This window comes from Ahaetulla prasina, chromosome 4 (genome assembly GCF_028640845.1).
Source record: "Ahaetulla prasina isolate Xishuangbanna chromosome 4, ASM2864084v1, whole genome shotgun sequence".
NCBI classification, from domain to species: domain Eukaryota; kingdom Metazoa; phylum Chordata; class Lepidosauria; order Squamata; family Colubridae; genus Ahaetulla; species Ahaetulla prasina.
In genome coordinates, this window is record NC_080542.1 from 43036268 (window position 1) to 43058908 (window position 22641).

The 22641-nt window shown below is 37.0% G+C and overlaps 1 protein-coding gene across 1 annotated transcript; it reads left to right on the forward strand.

The window, feature by feature from the left end:
• The first annotated feature begins 4868 nt into the window (after positions 1-4868).
• Positions 4869-21398, forward strand: LOC131198868 (keratin, type I cytoskeletal 19-like). The gene is made up of 8 exons (XM_058184015.1): positions 4869-5390; positions 9985-10067; positions 11519-11675; positions 13035-13196; positions 15694-15819; positions 16518-16738; positions 17301-17344; positions 18533-21398. Exons 1-8 carry the CDS (start codon positions 4974-4976, stop codon positions 18634-18636), a joined length of 1314 nt encoding a protein of 437 aa, XP_058039998.1. The 5' UTR covers positions 4869-4973; the 3' UTR covers positions 18637-21398.
• The last annotated feature ends 1243 nt before the right edge of the window (positions 21399-22641 follow it).

The following is a 22641-nucleotide window of genomic DNA, read 5'->3' on the forward strand; positions in this document are numbered from 1 at the left end:
ACCAGGTTCGCCTGGTTCGCCAGTTGCGCCCCTTTCTTGACTGGGATGCCTTATGCACAGTCACTCACGCTCTTGTCACTTCTCGTCTGGATTATTGCAATGCTCTCTACATGGGGCTACCCCTGAAGTGCACTCGGAGACTTCAGTTAGTCCAGAATGCAGCTGCGCGGGTGATTGAGGGAGCCACACATTGCTCCCGGGTAACACCGCTCCTGCGCAGTCTGCACTGGCTACCTGTGGTCTTTCGGATGCGCTTCAAGGTATTGGTTACCACCTTTAAAGCGCTCCATGGCTTAGGGCCCGGGTACTTACGGGACCGCCTGCTGTTACCTTATGCCTCCCACCAACCCATACGCTCACACAGAGAGGGTCTTCTCAGGGTGCCATCCCCCAAGCAATGTCGGCTAGCAGCCCCCAGGGGAAGGGCCTTCTCTGTTGGAGCACCTACCCTCAGGAACGAACTTCCCCCTGGTTTGTGTCAATTACCTGACCTTCGGACCTTTCGCCATGAATTGAAAATGCACTTGTTTATTCAAGCGGGACTGGCTTAACTTTTTTAAATTTTTAAATTTTTTGAATTTTAATAATTTTAACTGGGGTATTTTATTTTTGGGTCAAATTTGATGGTTTTAATTTTCGGCCAATTATAGAATATGTTATTTTAACTGTTGTTTTAATTTGTATATTGTATTGTTTTAATCTGGCTGTACACCGCCCTGAGTCCTTCGGGAGAAGGGCGGTATAAAAATCTAAATAATAAATAAATAAATAAATAAATAAATAAATAAATAAATAAATAAATAAATAAATAAATAAATAAATAAATAAATAAATAAATAAATAAATAAATAAATAAACTAATACAAATATTTTACCAAAAATACTCTGGAAAAGAAATACCAACAAGAGCCGTGGTGGTGCAGTATTGCAGGCTACTTCTGCTCACTGCCAGCTGCCTGCAAATTGGCATTTCGAATCTCATCAGGATCAAGACTGACTCAGTCTTCCATCCTTCCGAAGTCAGTGAAATGAGGACCCAGATTGTTGGGGGCAATATGCTGACTTTGTAAACCACTTAGAGAGGGCTGTAAAGCTCTGTGAAGCAGTATATAAGTCTAAATGACAAATGCTAACATTGTCAAACCAAAGAAGGGGTCCTTCAAGTTCTCTAACTCAAGGCTGTGGGAAGAACCAGATTTTAAGGACTCATTTAAATAGGAGATGGCACATGAATATTTGAGGAGACATTGTTCCAGAGGGCAGGTACTGCAATAGAAAAGACATACTTCTTGGGTTCCATGAGATGACACTGTTTCATACATGGGACCTAGAGCATGACAATTCTACCCAATCATACATTATAGGCAGAATGTACCAAATGAGCATGAAAAATCAAGAGTACAAATAAAATAGTATTTGCATTTGCAGAAATTACCAGATTTTTTTTGGTGTTTATAAACTGGTGAATGACTGTATTTGGAGGAAGATGCTTTAAGCACAACACAGAGACACTCAGGCATATTTTATACCATGCACTCGAAGCTTTTTTTCATTTCATCCCCCATCAACATTTAAAATAAGTCAACTTCTGTACCAGTTTTAAAGTGCTGCTTTTCCCTTTAAATGAGCAATATCCCATGCATAAACCCATTCATTACAGAGCACAATCAAATTTCTACAAACTACAATCAAGTATTTTCTTGCCTAGATGGGTGTGAAGTAAATTTGGAAAGTGCAATAGGAACTGCCTGCTAAGTTTACTAAGGGAGGGTTTCTTTGAACATTTTGAATCTTTTATCTCTGTGGTTTTTATTTTTTTGCTGCTAATTATTTATGAACCCTTTTCACACCTTTGGTTTGTTCAGGGGTTATATTCTCTCCCCACAATCTCTCTGATTATGGCATCTAAAAGTTTTTCTGACTTCCATTGGTGGCTTTGTCAGGTGATCCATAGGAGATGGGAACAGCCTGGTACCTCTTAGCAAACATGGACTATTGCAGGCACACCCTTCTTCTCAGGTCCAGGACATTTTCCTCAGATAATATTCTTCCCCTCCTCCCTTCATGGAGAAACAGGAAGAGCTGGGCCAGCTGCTAGTTCAGTTGTATATGGACTTTCCACACCGCAGCTGTTTAATAGTCTAAGAACCTGCCCATTAAAGCAGGAGAACAGCTCCCAGTTTACCATATGCTTTTCCCAACTTGCCAAATGGGTGGCAGGGGGATCATGTCAGTGGTGAAATGCTCCCGGTTTGGACTGGATCACCCGATCCGTTAGCGATGGCTGCGGGTGGTTTGGAGAACCGGTAGCAAAAATCCCTGCCCCTTCCCCTGTCCCAGCTGAGCCACGTGATGATCAGAGGTTGTTGTTGTTGTTTTTACTTTTAAAAGCATTTTTTCTTTGGCTGAAAAAATGCTTTTATAAGTAAAAACAAAAGCCTCTGATGATCGCGCAGCTTGGCTGGGATTATCAAAACCCTTTAAAAGCACTTTTTCTATAAAAAAGCTTTTAAAAGGCTCCTCTGGCAATCCCAGCTGAGTTGCCTGTTCGTCAGAACCCTTTAAAAACATGTTTTCTACAAGCTCTTCAGCCAAAGACGTTGTAAACAAAAATGCTTTTAAAAGGTTCTGGCAATCAGGCAACTCAGCTGGGATCGTAAGAACCCTTTGAAAACTTTTTTCCCTCTGGCAATCCCAGCTGAGTTGCCTGATCATCACAGGCTTTTAACAGCATTTTTTTACAACATCTTCGGCCGAAGAGGTTGTAGAAAAAAAATGCTTTTAAAAGTAAAAAAAAAAATGTTGGCCACACCCACCTAGTCACATTACCCCCCCACAAACACACTAAGCCACGTCCACAGAACAAATAGTGGTAACAAATTTTACATTTCACCCCTGGGTCACATGCGCATGCGTGGGGACAGGGCTCATTGACTTATGGGTGTGGGCATGAAAAAAAGGTTAGCTATCACTGATATAGCCTATGTCAATAAAGTATAGTTCTACTCTTCCTGAGAGTCAGTTTCGTGGTCTGGCCTGCCTTATAGGATTGGCAATCAATCTCAAGAAAAGTCTGGCAGCGGGTAGAAAGGAAAGCATAGAAAGGGAGTGTTTTAACAATAGCAATAGCACTTAGACTTCTATACCGCTCCATAGTTCTTTACGGAACTCTCTAAGAGTTTTGCAGAGTGAGCATATTGCCCCCAACAATCTGGGTCTTAATTTTACCAACCTTGGAATGATGGAGGGCTAAGTCAACCATGAGCCAGTCAGGATCGAACTCCCGGCAGTAGGCAGAGTCAGCCTTCAATACTGCATTCTAAATCATGATTTAAACTATTGCATCCAAAGGCAGTTTTTCAATAGAACAGGAACTCCCTGATTTTTACTAATCCCTCTTTACCCACTTCAGTTTTTCTGGGAATTAAAGATTTTTCTGGGACACTGTAGATGTTGCAGCAAGCAGGGACTAATGTTATGAAGAATGGCAAAACTATTATGGATACAAACCAGAGAATTTAACATTGTCAGGTGGATTAAGTATTTATTTTTATTTATTGTTTTATTTATTATTAAATGTATTTGCCATCCATCTTACCTTGGGGCTAGTCTGGGCAGCTTACAACCACAGAACGTAAAATTATGAAAAATGTAAACGTAGCAATAGTAAGACAACAAAAACAATAAAAATGAATAATGAAAGTACAGCAATATGAATTGAAAAATGCTTGGAGAAGAAGCAGGATGCACAAAGGGGAAGGAGATGAGGATTAGCTATTAATTTAATAACCCCCTCTAGTGTGGTACTCCCCCACTGGGTCCCTCCCCAGGCCACTCAGCAGAGCCGGTTTTTGGGTTCTTGTGAAAGAATAGGAGGATGGGGGTAGATCTCACCAAGGGACGGGATTAGGGTTAGGGTTTAAACTAAACTCAATTTAGTTCAGAAGTAGTTTAAGGTCATTCAAGAGATGGACTGGCATTTTCTTTTCTTTTTTTCCATTTTAGCATCTGGAGGTGTTTTTTTTTTAAGGTAACTCCTCATCACATTTTAATAGAGGGGTTGATAAGGATGAGGGCCAGAGAAAAAAGACGTTGCTCAAGATGCTTAGCTTAGATTTAAGCTTAGTGATGTTTCAGGGTTCCCTTCCACCTCTCCCATTTACCTATGATTTTGTGAAATGGAATTATTTTGTAAACAGAAATGTTCCAGCCAAAAATGTTTTAAAAGCAATGCTTTTTAAATATTTTCTAGGATCTGGGAGAAATTTGTATTAATTACTATATTAATTCATTTTTGTTCATTTTTTCTATATACAGTAAATATGAAAGCAAAATTTTATCAGCCTTAGATTGGTAATACTGTACCAATATGGATTAATCATGGCGCTATTCAATAATCCACAAATTTGCATCCTCATGAAAATGTATTTTGCCCAACTTACCTTGATTCTACTTACTGCCTATTACTTTACATCCACTAAGGTGGATTCATTACTTCAGAAGATTCATTACTTCTACTCCTAGGGAGGTTATGTGAAAATTAAGGTTGGCATTAGGCAGTAATTCATGACAAACTTTATTTAAATAGAGATATGAGTATAAACTTTAGCCTTCCTATTGACATTTTCCTTAGTTTGTCCTGAGGGAGAGGCCTCATTACACAAATTATGGTTGAAGGCTGAAGGGACAAATAATGTGTAATGAAATAATCACAAAGAAATACTGATCTCTGGACTTCGGACTGAAGCACAAAGGCTGATTAAATGTCTCTTTTATTGCCAAACCATAGGACAGAATAAAATAGTAACAGTGCCAATTTCCCCATAACTGTTATCAAAAAAGGCGGAGTTCAGCTGTGTCAACCCTCTTTTTTACACCCAAATAAAAAGGTCCAAAACTGCCCTATGCAGCATTTTCTTCTGCAAGAGTGCTTGATATATTTTGTTCTTTAGACACATATCTACACACTACCAATGGCTCGATCTGGCAGTATCAATTTAAAAAATGTCTTTTTCGAAAGTAGCGGATCATCTGTTCCTAGTTCCATCTATAGACTATCATCCATTAAGAAAAACCGAACACCTAGCGTCCATGGAGGAGCAGGTGGCTCCGGGACCCGAATTTCATATGGCAGTAACTACAGCAGTTCCCTTGGCAGTACTTTGCTACGCAGCACTTCCATAAATGAACTGCTGCTTACAAGCAATGAAAAAACTACCATGCAGAATCTGAATGACCGTTTGGCTGTGTACCTGGAAAAGGTACGCTCCTTAGAAACGTCAAACTCTGTTTTTGAAAGGCAGATCCGGGAGTGGTATGAAAAGACTTCCCCTATTGCTAAGCAAGACTATAATGCCTACTTTAAAGTAATCGAAGAACTTCAAGATAAGGTAAGATTCTCTTTCATTTCTTAACAGTTCACTGCATGGGGCAGTTAAGAGTAGACAATGTATTGTTTCTAAAGGCAAGTTATGTTGAAGCCTGATCAAGGATACGTCATGGTTATGTCATTAATCTAACCATTGTCTTCTAACAATAACATTACAGAATATTTATGAAGGCATTATAAGTGCCTTTCTGTAATTGAATATTGTAGGGCTGTCAGATGCCTACCAATTGTGCAGTAAAAAGAAGGGGATAGAGGCTCTGACACACTAATTGTCTATCTAATTGTATATCTAGTTATCCTAGGGCTAAGCTAATCCTGGCAAGTATCAAACTTTTTATTTTCTAATTATCATGCATTATGGTCTCTCACAGTCTTTCCAAAGATGGTAAACTATTGATAGGTGGGTGAGCGTATTCACCAGGTTGGCAACCATTCTATTCTGGGTTTCTATCTATCAACCTTGAAATATAGCCATTTTGCATGCTTGCTTGCTTTGTCACTCATCCAGACATTATTTCCAGGCTATTAAATTTTTTTCTAGTATCACCTTTTCAGCAAATGCAATTAAAAAGAATTTGCTGTGCTAATCAATCAGCGGGTTGGCAAGAACATTCTGGCAGAGATGCTATTTTTTTTTTCAATGGGAAAATATTGATATGAAAAAAATGAAATTATTAGCAATAATTGAAATATATTAAGATAACAAAAAATAATACCAGGAGCTCATAGTAACTGGCACTTGTTTATTCAACAAGCAATAATAGATATTCCATTATAATAAAGTAAAAGTAGTATTATAATGCTAGTTACTAGCTGCAATTAAACTCTTCAAGAGATTTTTTTATTTAATTTTTATTTAAAACATTTATATAGCCATCCATCTTTCAGCCAACTCTGCATGGCTCCCAATCAAATAAAAAAGATAAAATAATTTAACAACTATAAAATGCAACCAGTTAAAAAATTAAAAACAACTAAAACCTGGCACCAATCCATGCTAATGTGCCATTAACTATCATAATTTCCCAATGCTTGTGGGTAAAGCGAAATCGTTAAAGCTTCAGAAGGCTAAAAGATTGGGGGTCTGCTAAACTTTAGGAAGCAAGATGTTTGACAAGGCAGGGGCTGCCATGGAAAAGCCACATATCATAATGGGTGTTCCTGTTAGATGACACTTTTTGGGGGTAGAGGGAAGCACTCAAGTGTTGCCAATGCTCACAATGTTACAGAACAAGAAAAACATCCTTGATCAAGTATGGCATCATATGATAACATAGCAGTATTTTATTTCACTACTTCAGCATTTCTAAATATATGTAGCCACATAGTTAAGTCAACATCCAGAGTGAGAAATGTTGGAAACCTAGGTTTCATTATAGAAACTCTTACAATTCATTATATAATCCTGCATGTGTTAATTTCAGAGCAAAAATTATATATATTATTGTCTACCATAATTGTTTTATTATTACAGTACTCCTATGACATTCGTTCCTCTCATTTTTCTTTTCACTTATCCAATTGTTTTGAAAATCCAAAAGTTGATCAGAAATGCCTTATGTGTGAGATTTTTAATTAATTCATCACATCTCTCTTGTAACCATTCTGCAGCTATTCTAATCTCTTTCATGATATTATATTTGAAACATCATCATCATTTTAGCCATTGTCTATCCACTGCAGGACCAAGACCTCTTCCGCATGTTTCCAAGCAATATGGTCCTGAGTTTTCTTTTGCCAATTGGTCCCACAATACTTGCTGATATAATTCATCCATCTTGTTTTAAAGTCTCTTTCATGGATGCTTCTTATTAAGGGGGATCCATTCTATGACTGCCTTGGTCCACCAGCAATTGGTTCTTCTTGCTATGTGATCAGCCCATTTCCTTTACTCTCTTGATGATATTGTATATTATTGTTTGTTCTCTAATACATGTGCAGGTTTTTCTATCTTTTTTTAAATTTATTTACATTTATATCCCGCCCTTTTCCGAAGACTCAGGGCGGCTTACATTGTGTAAGGCAATAGTCTCATTCTATTTGTATATTTATATACAAAGTCAACTTATTGCCCCCCCCAACAATCTGGGTCCTCATTTTACCTACCTTATAAAGGATGGAAGGCTGAGTCAACCTTGGGCCTGGTGGGACTTGAGCCTGCAGTAATTGCAGGCAGCTGTGTTTAATAACAGGCTATCTTACAGCCTGAGCCACACTGCGGCCCTTATTATCTTATTTTATAATGCCAAACATGTATCTTTCCTTGGCTCTTTGCGCCACTTGTAGCTTTTGTATCGGTTGTGATTTTAATGCCCATGATTCACTGGTATATTTTAAAGCAGGCAGCACACTGATAGACAGCTTTTCTCTTCAGGCATAAGAGAAGATTGTTCTTGAAAATTATGCTTAGCTTGCCAAATGCCTGCCAACCACATTTAACACACCGTTCCTTTATTGTATTATCTTCCATTGAGATCCATTGGCAAAGGTATACGTAGTCATGTATTAGCAGTGTTGGGTTGCTCCCAGTTTGGTTCTTGTGAACTGGTAGTAAAAGCAGCGGGAGGCTCTGCTCACCCGCCTGGACATCATCATGGACAATCTGTGCATGTGCAGAAGCATCTGTGCATACACAGAAGCGCGTGCGAGCGAAGCAAGCACAGGCGCACGCTCTTGTTGCAAACCGGTAGTAAAGTTAAGTAGAACCCACCCCTGTCTATCACATCTAGTTCTTCTCCAGATATTATTTTTTTAAAAATTCTTTGGTGAATTTATTAAACATAACCTGGCTCTTTTTCATATTTATTTTTAAGCCAAATGGTTCTCCTACTTATATGTGTCTTTATATCTCTTAGTAAATATATTGTATATTATCTGGGTGGTACTGTTTGCTCAAGTAGTGGGAGAGGTAGTCTATATGGGAGAGGTAGTCTACAGTTTCTATAGCCTTGATAATCTCATCACTATTTGGAAAAACTTACTGAAATAAAAATCTGTTTCGATCTTTAGCATATGCACTCCTGCACTTCTTTCAGCAAGGAATTCCTGTGAAGATGTTAAGAAATGAAAAGTCAAATTTATTTTAAATCTGCAGTTTAGTCATCTAGATCAGGGATCTCCAACCTTGGCAACTTTAAGACTTGTGGACTTCCATTCCCAGAATCCCTCAGCCAGCTGGCTGAGGAATTCTGGGAGTGGAAGTCCACAAGTCATAAAATTGCCAAGGTTGGAAACCCCTGTTCTAGATCAAGAGATGTTTGAAATGCGAAAGAGGTAGCAGAGTAAAATAGACATACTGGTTCAGTAGGAAGTTAAAAGCTTCAGGAAAGATTTATTGCCAGAAAACAAGACAGGTAAAGCTGATGCCTAAGCTGGGAGATCCCATCACCTCTGTCTCATCCTTAGACATTTTATCTTTTTGCTAGATTCTCCTACTTTATATAAATATTTTATAATATGGATTACAAACTGAGATTTAACAGTACGCAAATACTTATGCTTGCAACTGATGGATGGATGTTCCATTTCCAGAAATGGTCCATTACATTTTACTAACAGAAGGATAGCTAGATAGGGAATAACAAGTGTTGCATGCTATTAGAAATTCCCCAATTCTTGGTTTATCGCAATGGTGCAATGTATACATTAGACATTTTAATCACAGTGGAATAGATCATATATAGGAGGGCATCCCAAATACAACGCAATTTTAAAAATATTTTTCATTGACTGTAAAATATGTGGCTACTACCAAAAGGTTTGTTTCAATGATGATTTATTTTACATACATACATACATACATACATACATATATCAGGGGAGTGTTCAAAACCCGTCGCTGCTGGTTCACTCATGGGCACGCATCCACTCATGCGCAGAAGCATCCAGGAGGGTGGGCAGAGCCTCCCACTTCTGCCGCTACCAGTTTGCCTGATCTGGGGCGAACCAGTAGCAACCTACCACTGATATATAAGCAGTGGTGGGATTCAAGTAATTTAACAACCGGTTCTCTGCCCTAATGATTTCTTCCAACAACCAATTCACCAAACTGCTCAGAAAGTTAACAACCGGTTCTCCCGAAGTGGTACGAACTGGCTGAATCCCACCACTGTATATAAGGGATATTATATTGGGCTTTAGGACCACTGAAAGATGAAAATGAGGTAGATAACTTGACACAAATGCTGGACAAGCTTTTATTTCTGATTCTGCAGTTCTCAGGGCCTGTTCTACATTTAAGTACTATTTAGCATTTACCACCAGCAACAAATAGTGCTAGCTTTGTGTCTCTTAAGCTAAACTACTGTCTTCAAGTTTAGCGGAAAATATGTTCTATCACCAATGTATATAGAATTAGCAGTCAAGTAATAGTTCATCCGCAATAGAATGATATTTAAGGACACTTAAATACTCAAACTGAAAAGGAAGCTGCTGCCTTTTAGATAAAACTTGAAAACCAGTTGAAAAAGTGGTTTTCTTGAATATTTATGGTATTCAAGGTTTTTTTAAAGTATTTAACTTCTAGTTAATTATTCTAAGGACTCAAACCAAAAGAATAATGTTTTTCTTTTTTGTTATATTTTATTCTTTCTCAGATTACCAAAGCCCGAATAGATAACACTAGGATCATATTGCAAATTGACAATTCCAAGTTGGCTGCTGATGATTTCAGAGTAAAGTAAGTATTCTAAGGGGAAAAAAACTATTGAAACAACATCTTCAGCAAGATTTAATTATCAAATATTTTCATAAAGGCATGGAAGCTATATTTAATATAAAAAAACTTATACAGTGTACCATTGAAAGAATGATGAATTTTAATCATAGTGAACTATGCTGATGTTCCAGTACTATTTTCTTCTCAACCCAACAACTATCAGTGGGTTTTAATGTGTATAATCTGCTGAACATCGCTGCCAATGTTGGTAGTAGGATAATGGGATGACCAACAGGACAACAAGATGATCCTGACCTTATTGGTCATTTTGTGCTGCTATGGGCTATATCTATTCCATTTAGTGGTTGGCCCTCTTTTTTTTTCCAGGAGAGAAAGAATAAGCATAGTTGCCAGCTGCCACTATATCTGGTAGTGAGCCAAACATGCCGCAAAGCTGGAGCATAATTTTAGAGAGAACTACTTCTCCTACTTTATCAGGCAGCTCTTCCCCCAGATCCTCAGCTGTCCAGCAGGCTTGTACTAGCAGTCTGTGCTTCCAAACAGCTGGTCCATAGGCTCCAGAAAATAGCAGGTTTGAAAGAGCCAGGCTTCCCCAATTTTCCACAAACCTCAGTAACTAAGTGGGGCATGAGTAGAGAAGGGTTTTGACAGATGGCTACACTTACAGGTCTAGCCATCTGTTGAAATCACCCTTCAATCACAGTAGGAATAGAGTTAATAGATGATGTCCTCCTAGCTGGTAATATTTATAAGATAAAAGGCAACAAATATTTTAAAAAATGCATTTGAAATGAACTGAAGAGTTGATGTGCTTAAAGAATAATCTAAAGAAAACACATTACAACAGGTTTGACCAATGCTGCCTTTCAGCAGACTATTATACACACACACACACATACACATACATATATACATACTTGAGGGTTGTTGGGTTGGTTTTTTGTTTTTTGTATCCTGCTCAAAATAGCTTTGGGAAAGAACTTACGAAACATTCAAAACTCAATTCACACTGGGATCAAGCAATCTTGCAACAGATTAATTACACCATAAATAGAATGTGTAAAAGGTTGATCAACAACATCAAAATGGCAGGTGTGAGTAGGTGATTGTTGTTAAAAGGAACAGGGATTTAACCACCCAGTCACACCCACCATTTTAATGTTATTGGCTGCTGTTGCTTCGGAAGCCCATGACCAAAACTTAGTAACAATTCCAATAATGTATTTTGTGATGCCTTAATGCTTACTAAATGATTACAAGTCTTGTAAAAGAGTTTCTCTTTAGAAAGCGGCAATTGTTTGGGAGGATCTACTCCAAAGACAACACCAGAAATTTGAAACCAAATTATTATTAAGAAGCCAGTCATATGTCAAAATAAAGTGGAACTGGTAGAGAAATTGATTATTTTGCAATAATCCTGACTTGTTATACATTTTTTTAAAAAAAAATAGATATGAAACTGAGTTGAGCCTGCGACTAAATGTGGAAAATGACACCACAGGATTACAGGGACTAATTGATGAGCTCACACTAGTTAGGACTGATTTGGAGCACCAAATTGAAAGTCTGAAAGAAGAACTGGCTTACCTCAAGAAACAGCATGAGGAGGTAAGGACACATCACCAATTGAATCAAAGACTTACGAATGTTCCTCCTATAGTTTATTATTCAAGGTATTGATCTATAGAAGCTACAGATGTTTTCATTTTGACATACATGGTAGAATTAAGCCAGGAAAACACACACACAAAGAGAGAGAGAACTATGTTAGTCAGAATTACTATAGAACATCATTCCATGCATGAGGACTTTCAGATCTGAGTCAGAAATTTAGATAATTAAATCAAGATGACAGCAGAAGGCTATAAATATTTTGACTCTTTGCTATCACCTAGTTATTGTCTGCACTTTTGTAGCCCACATTAGTTTAATATATTAAGCTATAAAGTACAGCGAATGAAGTAATCAATTAGACGATATAGCCTAGTGAATGAAAGTGGGTTATAGAAGTGATAGCTTTTTATAGGCCACAGACAAAAAAAAAATATTGGAAAAAAACAAAATTATTTAGCCATCAGAAGTTATATTGTTACTGACAGAGATTCACTAGGCCATATAGTCTACAGTGGGCGACCTTTGGCTTTCCTCAGCTAGATCTTTTATTTATTTTTGTCGTAACAGTGTATATAAGCATTAACATGAAATAACTATATAACATATAAGCATATATATGAGCATAAGTATGTAATAACTGTATTAATTGGATATAATGAAGAGGAACAATAGAACAGGGAACGGTAGGCACGTTTTTGCTCTTATGCACGCCCCTTATAGACTTCTTAGGAATGCGGTGAGGTCAATTCTTAGGAATGGGGTGAGGTCAATGTCATTAGTTAGTTAGTTAATTAATTAATTAATTAATTAGTCCATTAGTCATAGACTAATGGACTAACTCTAGATTTCAAAGCCTTGCCTCATGGTTCTTTTCATGGTTCTTTATCCTGGACTGGACATCTCTTCAAATAAAGCATATACAGGATTGAAACAATTGCTCTATATAAACTAGGATACTTTATAACAGGGGTCAACTTCCTTGTGTTTCTGAGATGTTTTCAATTTTCATCTTTCCAGCTAGCAGGAGCAATGACCAGTGATGGAGATGTTAAAGTTCCTGTTAAATCAACAGGTTCTGTAATTTGCTTTAGATCTGCAACTCAATTACATTGCCTCTAATTCTTCTTCGTGATTTCTTTTAAACTAGTTATTGAGAATTAGAAAGAATCTAAGATCTATTTCAATCCTAGTTTCTTTATGAGTTCTGTGTGATGGATGGGTAGATACTTGGCTAATAGGCCAAATTAATAGCTCAAAATACTTTAATGGAATATAGGAACTGGTAAGAATACATTTTTTGAACTGATTATAGATTTAATTAATCTAATTAATAATTTTTGTAAACAATTATAGGAAACAGCAAGATTACATGGACAGCTGAGAGGAGATGTTTCTGTGGAGCTGGATGCTGCTCCAGGCATTGATCTGGCCCAAGTGATGGAAAACATGCGCCAGCAATATGAAATCCTGGCTGAAAAGAACCGTCAGGAAGCTAAGACTCGGTTTGATAAACTGGTGATGCCTGTTATTATATTTAATACTTCGCAAACTACAGAAACTGTATTAAAGTTTTGTTTGTGTTTCTTCCTGCAACTCATCTATTAAACAAGGCATTAATTGTTCACAAACTGGAAATTCAATTAAATTTCCCTGAAGCCTTATTAAGCACATTGGCCTCACATAGAAAAATGCAGGCCAGCTTCTTTATTTGGATCAACACATTTGAAATTCAAACACTTTTTTTAAATTTATACAAATTTTTTCTTCAGATTTAAGGAATGGATAGAAGAGGAAAAGTATGCCTATGGTTATAGTATTTGTTTGTATCCATAGATATGTTTTAGAAGGAGGTTGAAAGTAAAGGCATTTGAAATACTGAGTTTTGTGAACTCTGATATAAACCAACCTGATCTAATTCTAAAATAGCCCTTTTCAGTTCTTATCTAGCAATAGCACTTAAACTTATATACCGCTTCACAGTGCTTTTACAACCCTCTCTAAGTGGTTTACAGAATCAGCATATTGCCCCCAATAATCTGGATTCTCATTTTACCCACCTCGGAAGGATGGAAGGCTGAATCAATCTTGAGCCTGGTGAAATTCAATTAAATTTCCCTGAAGCCTTATTAAGCACATTGGCCTCACATAGAAAAATGCAGGCCAGCTTCTTTATTTGGATCAACACATTTGAAATTCAAACACTTTTTTTAAATTTATACAAATTTTTTCTTCAGATTTAAGGAATGGATAGAAGAGGAAAAGTATGCCTATGGTCATAGTATTTGTTTGTATCCATAGATATGTTTTAGAAGGAGGTTGAAAGTAAAGGCATTTGAAATACTGAGTTTTGTGAACTCTGATATAAACCAACCTGATCTAATTCTAAAATAGCCCTTTTCAGTTCTTATCTAGCAATAGCACTTAAACTTATATACCGCTTCACAGTGCTTTTACAACCCTCTCTAAGTGGTTTACAGAATCAGCATATTGCCCCCAATAATCTGGATTCTCATTTTACCCACCTCGGAAGGATGGAAGGCTGAATCAATCTTGAGCCTGGTGAAATAATTTACTTGGACTTCAGTAAAGCATTTGATAAAGTAGACCATAACCTACTACTAGATAAAGTAGAAAAATGTGGGTTAGACAGCACCACCACCAGATGAATTCGTAACTGGCTGACCAACCGCACTCAACGTGTAGTCCTCAACGGAACTACATCCACATGGAGGGAAGTATGCAGTGGAGTACCCCAAGGCTCTGTTTTAGGCCCAGTACTCTTCAACATCTTCATCAATGACTTGGACGAGGGGATAGATGGGGAACTCATCAAATTTGCAGATGACACCAAGCTGGCAGGAATAGCCAACACTCCAGAAGATAGGCTCAAGTTACAGAAAGATCTTGACAGACTTGAACATTGGGCGCTATCTAACAAAATGAAATTCAACAGTGAAAAAAGTAAGGTCCTACATTTAGGCCAAAAAAACAAAATGCACCAGTACCGTATATGTGGTACCTTGCTCAATAGTAGTACCTGTGAGAGGGATCTTGGAGTCCTAGTGGATAACCATTTAGATATGAGCCAGCAGTGTGCAGCAGCTGTTAAAAAGCCAACACAGTTCTGGGCTGCATAAACAGAGGATAGAATCAAGATCACGTGAAGTGTTAGTACCACTTTATAATGCCTTGGTAAGGCCACACTTGGAATATTGCATCCAGTTTTGGTCGCCACGATGTAAAAAGATGTTGAGACTCTAGAAAGAGTGCAGAGAAGAGCAACAAAGATGATTAGGGACTGGAGGATAAAACATATGAAGAACGGTTGCAGGAACTGGGTATGTCTAGTTTAACAAAAGAAGGACCAGGGGAGACATGATAGCAGTGTTCCAATATCTCAGGGGCTGCCACAGAGAAGTGGGAGTCGGGCTGTTCTCCAGAGCACCTGAGGGTAGAACAAGAAGCAATGGGTGGAAACTGATCAAGGAAAGAAGCAACTTAGAACTAAGGAGAAATTTCCTGACAGTTAGAACAATTAATAAGTGGAACAACTTGCCTTCAGAAGTTGTGAATGCTCCAACACTGGAAATTTTTAAGAAAATGTTGGATAACCATCTGACTGAGATGGTGTAGGGTTTCCTGCCTGGGCAGGGGGTTGGACTAGAAGGCCTCCAAGGTCCCTTCCAACTCTGATGTTATGTTATGTTATGTTATGTTATGAAATTCAATCTGCCAATTTACAGGCAGCCGGCAACCAGCAGAAGTAGCCTGCAGTATCAAATTCTAACCACTGCGCCGCCATGGCTCCTCAAGTAGTAGTAGCAGCTACAGTATTGATTACTTTTGTATTCCCTTAACTGTGCAGATATTAACAAGGTACACTTAGGATGTGTCAGAATCATCTTTCTATATCAAGTGAAATATTTTAAATCTCTAATTAATCCTCTTAAACCTGTACCCTATATTACAGCATTATTTGCCTTGTATTCACTGGATGTTTTTTGCACTTCAGATTGAGCAACTGAATGTGGAAGTAACCACAACTACCCATCAACTTGAAACACACAGAAGTGAGATTACAGACCGGAGAAATACACTCCAAAGTCTGGAGATTGAACTCCAATCTCAACTGAGCTGGGTAAAGTTTGATAATTAAAGTACATAAGGTTGCTGATCTTTTTGTTGGTGATTACTTTTGTATTTAATGCAATATGTAATCTTAAAAAAAAATTCTTCACAGTGGCAATTTTTGGAAAGCATAGAACCATTGGAAAGTCCATAAATTACATGCTCCTTGTATTAAACATGTATTTAATTCATTATATAATAATGTAGGGCCCATCACTGATTGCTAAAATTTCCTACAATGATAGATTCACCAATGTTGATTTTATTTGAAATTAGCTGGTAAAATAGCAAGCAAGTCAAAACTGTTATTATTCAAAAATAGTTTCAGAGAAGCCAGGATTATATACTAAATAATATGTGATAAAGATAGGAAGAGAGATGGGTAATAAAGAAGTATGACATATAAATAAATAAATGAACAAATAAATAAATTCAACCAGGTTTAGCTATATACTGATTTTAGTAAGATTTTTAAAAAGCCTATGAGACTGAGGTAATGCTTCTTGTATTGATCAAAAAAACAAGAGTCCCACACTTTTATAACTTTTATCAAAACTAATAGCATTGTTAAATCTATCATGATCATGAACAGTTGCTGAGCAGGTAGGGAGAAGCAAATTCTAATGAGATTGACACCCTTCAGTCTGGATGCCAAATTTTAGCTAGTACCAGTACCTGTCCAACTATACATCTGTTATATTCCTCTAGAAAACTGAACGAGAGAATGCAGTGGCAGAAATTGAAGCTCATTACAGAACTATATTGATTCAAATTCAAATGGCCATTGGAAATATTGAGGCCCAACTAATGCAGCTGCGGAATGACATGGAGCAACAGAGTCTGGAATACAGCATCCTCTTGGATATTAAAGTCAAGCTAGAAGCAGAGATTGAAACTTATCGCCGTCTTCTGGAAGGGGAGAATTGGAGGTAAATGATTCAGACCAGAGAAACTTAGTTGGGAAAGTTAGCAGAAACCCATTACCTAGGGAAAAGATTCTATAAACAAAATGGGTAAAACTGGCTTCTAACAGGATGCTCCAAAGATGTTTAAGATGGCCAGTTACAAAGCAATATACAATTTGCTAGAAAATGATACTAGTTTTTTGGGAGTCACAATTTTCTGGTCATGGGAGAAACTCATATAGCTCATCCCAAAACAATATCATATATTTTGATTTGTTCAATAACATTTGTTCTGCCCAAAGTCTTAGGTCAGTGTTTCTCAACTGTGGAATTCTGAGAGCTGAAGTCCACATATCTTCAAGTTGCCAAGGTTGAGAAATTGTCCTGGGCAAATGGAAATGAAGAACTAGGATTTAGCAAACATTATGACATTTAATTCCTTTAAATGGCCATTGCTGAATTGATGCCCACTTGAGCTGTGCATTAATGCTCAGACATTCTGGGAACTGTGAACAGCACCAGGTTTGTAAAGGCTACCTTAAAACAAAACCAGGAGATTGACAATATACATTGTTTTTTTTAACAGAATGATTGCTTCAGATTTAGAGACAAGCAAAGAAGTTGAAAAAGGTAAGGGTATGTTCCAGCCCTGTTTTCCCCATTGAAGGCTTCACCACATTTGTGTTTTTTACATTGGAGATACTATTTCACTGGAATACTGGATACTATTTCACTCTTTTATGGTGTTCCTGATCTATTAAAAAATGTAGCATAAAGTCTAAAATAATATCATACTAAGAATAAAAATTAAGAAACATCAATCTGTTTATGTGAGCAGCCAAATCATCTGAGCACGGAAACATGGATGCATCAAAGTGACATTAAATTATTCTTCACTTGGTAAGAAATGGAACACACATAGCTTCCAGGGAGGCTATAATGTAAATATATGTGAAAAAAATGTTCTACAGCAGTGTTTCTCAACCTCAGTAACTTTAAAATATGTGTATGTCAGCTCCCAGAATTCCCCATGCTGGCTGGGGAATTCTGGGGGTTGAAGTCCATATATTTTAAAGTTGCTAAGGTTGAGAAACATTATTCTAGAGGTAGGATACTCAGGCTGATATTTATCTATCTAATTTATATGGCTTCCCATCTTGCAAACAAGTGTATATCAAAACTAATCTTGGTATAACTTTTTTCTCCCCCAGTTGTCTACATTTAAAAAATTTGGGGAGGAAACAAAAGGGACAGATAGAAGAAAATATTTGTAACTCAGGGCTGAAGTGGGTTTAATACGGTTGAACAAGAACAGGGACAATTTACACCCCTGGAAGCCCTTAAAACCCATGCTCTTTTCACCCAGGATCCCTCTTTTGGCTCATCAACATTAAATTCTGTAAGCCACCATTATATTTTGTGAGTCGCCATGGATAAATAGGCGGCAAAATCAAGCAAGCAAGCAAGCTAATAAGCACAGGTTTCCTTGTGGGTAAATGATCACATCAAGACCGAATCACCCTCTGCTTGGAACCCCTTTCTCCAAAGCTGCCCTTGCTACCTTTGATTCTCTAGTTAGATTTTTATAGCTCTATATAAATTTAATAGGTTTATATTTATATTTATATATATTTATATTTATAGCCATGAAGCTTGTTGTTCCAGAGGCTCAGCTTTCATTTCCATTATATTTCAATCATAATATGATGTGACATTAACAGAAATCTTCCAAAGGACAAGTTTAAAAAAAGCATACCATACCAGAACTGATATATTTTTGCTTGTTGAATGACGTGATTTTTCTACCCTTATTTCCAGAAAAGAATAAAACTCTGAGGATCAAGACTGTGGTTGAAGAGATGGTGGATGGAAAAGTAGTATCCTCCAAAGTTGATGAGAGAGAAGAGAAGATATTGAGTTAGCCATGAAATAAATAGCATGTTATGTCTGTAATGAGAAAAAGAAAGAAAAAATGATTTCAAAAATTGTCTTCCTGAAGGAAAATTCTTTGCTGTCACTTTGAAATGATCATCTCCAATCCACTATTCTCCTAATTTCTACCATAAGTGTAAGGCAAAAAATTAATATTTTTGCGTTCTACTTATGGAAGCAATTAGGAGAATTTAAAAAGAGAAATCTGCTCTAAAAGAATGATTTCAATTATCTTATTTATACATAATTTTTTTTTATTTTCTACTTTTGTTAAAAGAACAGAAAGCTCTTTGTTTCTTCATTGGTTGCATAATCGGGCACTTGTGTTAAAACCATTTGACTCACTGAATGATTTCCTCAATATTTCCCTTGTGGCAAGGGATAGGCAGAAGTTTGAGTCCAGGGAACTGCCCCAGATATTGGGTAAACCCTCTCAGTTGTGCCCTTGAGCATGCCTAGCCCTGTCACACACAGCACTTAGCCATACATCCAATCCATATCAATCCACACACATTGCTTTCTCTTGTAGTCATCTACAATCCTTAGTTTTAAAAATTAAGTATGACAAAAGGGAAGTCAAGACATTTTCTTCCCAGCAAAGAAATAGTTTACTATTATTGTATTCTTACTGCTCTACATTCGTTGGCTATACACACACACACACACACACACAGAGAGAGAGAGAGAGAGAGAGAGAGAGAGAGAGAGAGAGAGAGAGAGAGAGAGAGAGAGAATGAGATCAAGGGTAAGGCTGGTTTCATGGGGAAGATGGAAGAATTCACCTCACTATTCAAAACAGGGGACACTATTCAAAAACAGGGACACTATTCAAAAATAGGGGATGCGGTGGGTCAGGGGCTAGGGCGTTGAGCTTGTTGATCGAAAGGTCAGCAGCTCGGCGGTTTGAATCCCTAGTGCTGCCGTGTAACGGGGTGAGCTCCTGTTACTGGTCCCAGCTTCTGCCAACCTAGCAGTTTCGAAAGCACGTAAAAATGCAAGTAGAAAAAATAGGGACCACCTTTGGTGGGAAGGTAACAGCGTTCCGTGCGCCTTTGGCGTTGAGTCATGCCGGCCACATGACCATGGAGATGTCTTCGGACAGTGCTGGCTCTTCGGCTTTGAAACGGAGATGAGCACCGCTCCCTAGAGTCAGCAACGACTAACACATACGTGCGAAGGGAACCTTTACCTTTACCTTATATTCAAAAACAGCTTCTGAGATGCAGGCAATCCATGAGCTGCAAATGGATCAATCCTGTTTGAGGAAAAATATGGGTTGATTGGTGGTGGAATAAATCACTCATGATTTATGTTCTCTTAATTTTGGCTCCAACTGAATTGCCTAATCAGCCATTTAATTTAAAATTGGCATTCCTAAATCTTTGGTACTAAACAGAGATGTGTGTATACCTGGGCCTTAGATTGTGGATTCTATCTTAAAGTTAAATAAGAAAAAAAGAACTATTTTAAAAACATAATTATCTTTTTCTGTAAATGATGTTCCTTTAAAAGCTTTTTGTTTAACCCTATCTTCTTCGTACAATATATGGTATTTAATTCTACAACCAAAAATATATATACTTCAAAATCGAATGATTATATCTGAATTTTTAAAATTCTGTAAATTGGGGAAACATACATTTATTTCATCAGCAAATTACAAATCTAGTTACTTTGTGGGAACAGAAGAGATATGTGCATAAGAATTTTAGTCCAATAAATATGTTGGAAATAATTAACAGAGTTGTTGTTTAGATAGAGAAGAAATTATGAATTACAAAAAGCACACTTTGCAAACATTATCTGTAGAAATATTCTTACTCTTTAATTAAATGTTATGTATGGTGGAATGTTAAGATATTGATTTGACTTACTAGCTACATATTGACTGGTTTAATAGATCATGTTATGCTTGACTTGATATTTATCTAAAAACGTATCCATAACCCACTTTAATCAAAGAAATAGAAGTAGGAGGAACTTGGGGGGAAATGATCATTTAATTCAGGAGTATTTTTAGAGAAATTGCATGGCTGCTAAGAGTCAATACCGATTTGATGGCACATAATAAAAGCTGATTTTCCTAAAATACATATCTTATACTTTTAAAAATGAATTATAATAAACTTATTGCTCTGATAAATTTATTATTGGAAATAATAAGCAGAAAAGCTAATGGGAAAAGATACTCAACAGGAAATGGGAAAAGATGCTTAAAATATGTGAGAGTTCATAAGGAAATAGAAGCAACTTAGAACTAAGGAGAAATTTCCTGACAGTTAGAACAATTAATAAGTGGAACGACTTGCCTGCAGAAGTTGTGAATGTTCCAACACTGGAAATTTTTAAGAAAATGTTGGATAACCATCTGTCTGAGATGGTGTAGGGTTTCTTGCCTGGGCAGGGAGTTGGACTAGAAGGCCTCCAAGGTCCCTTCCAACTCTGTTGTTATTATTATTATTATTATTAATAGATATTAAAAACATCTAAGGGGAAATTAACGCATACTAAATTAAAAACAGTTAACATTGCCTGGTGACTCATAAATATTAACAAAGAGTGTTGAAAAGCAGACAAGAAGCAATTAGAGGAATTGAATAGAAAGGGAGCAGAACTGGAGAAAAAAACTAGCTTTAGGCAACAGGAGATGGATCCAAATTTTGAGAGGGGAATAGGCTAATTATGGCTAATAGCATTATGGCAAATTCATAGCATAGAGATCATTTTAATAGACAGCACCACACAATATTTATTATATAGTAGTACCAAGTACCGAGTACCAAGTTTGCTTTCTTACTCTCTCAAGCTTATTCTTTTTAACTTATTGCTTTGTTAGTTAGTTAGTTTGCTTATTTATTTAATTATTTAGGCTGCCCAACTCCTCTCAGTTACTCTAGATGGCTTCTAGGGATGAAAACTCAATAAAAAAAACAATAAAAAGCACTAATCCCTACCCACTTGGCAACAACAATTAATTAAGCCATTTGATGGATTCCATCCCACGCTGGGGTCCCCAGGTCCATTGGCAAAACCAGGTTCTCAGGGCCTTGAAAAATAGTGTCAAAGTAGTGGGAAGCAACTTTATCTCTGTGAGGATGATATTTCACTGGGATGGAGCCACCATGGAGAAAGCCCTTCTTTTGGGTCCTGCTAGATGGACCTTTTTAAGAGAGAAGACCCGTAGCATTCCCTGCCTCCCTGCTCCGGCAGATTGGGAAGATGTGACTGGGAAAAGATGGTCCTTCAAATATTCAGAGTATTTAGGTCAAATGCCTCTAGGAGTCTTGTAATTATTTATGTAATATATGTAATAATATATCAGTTGTAATTTTCTGATACAGATTTTCTTCTGCTTACACGCACACACATGCACGCACACATGAATACACACACACATTTTCCCCAGTAAAATACATAAATATACAAAGTTTACTTTTGAAAAAGTCTTTGATCAATTTGATCTGTACAGAGAAGCCAAAGAAAACAATGATTGGTTTCACAACCATGAGTCATTATCTAATTCTATAAAAAAAGGATTATTTCAGATTCTTTAGCTTCCTACACCAATACCAATCAAAGAACATCCTTGTGAAAACCACACCCATAATCCACAGATCCATTATAAAGTGATATACCCAAGTGACATCACTGTCAAGATAAATAAAAACCAATGCAAAAACTAAAAAGGTTATGTGTTTGCTGTATTCATTACAGCATAATGCCTTGACTGAGTTGTAAATCTTCTGTACTTAAACATATAAACAAAAATCTAATAATTATTCTTCAAAGAATAAAATAACATGGCAAATCTCACATTTCAAACAGTTCACAAATCATCCTAGGTTAAGCTTTCTTTGCCAGAACATTGTATGTACAGGATATTCATTGGTTTGTTGTTTGAGCAAATATGTCCTAATTTCACTGCTTGAATAGCATAAATCCCCATTGTCACTTTCATTCATTTGCAGCAATTTGATCTGCTGTTATTGAACTAT

What these genes read in the sequence shown, in the direction of transcription:
- LOC131198868 (XM_058184015.1), top strand. Translation starts at nt 4,974, where the DNA reads ATGGCTCGATCTGGCAGTATCAATTTAAAAAATGTCTTTTTCGAAAGT. An exon ending in CTGGAAGGGGAGAATTGGAG is followed by an intron (nt 16,739 to 17,300) that starts GTAAATGATTCA and finishes TTTTTTTAACAG; the next exon opens with AATGATTGCTTCAGATTTAG. An exon ending in AAGCAAAGAAGTTGAAAAAG is followed by an intron (nt 17,345 to 18,532) that starts GTAAGGGTATGT and finishes CCTTATTTCCAG; the next exon opens with AAAAGAATAAAACTCTGAGG.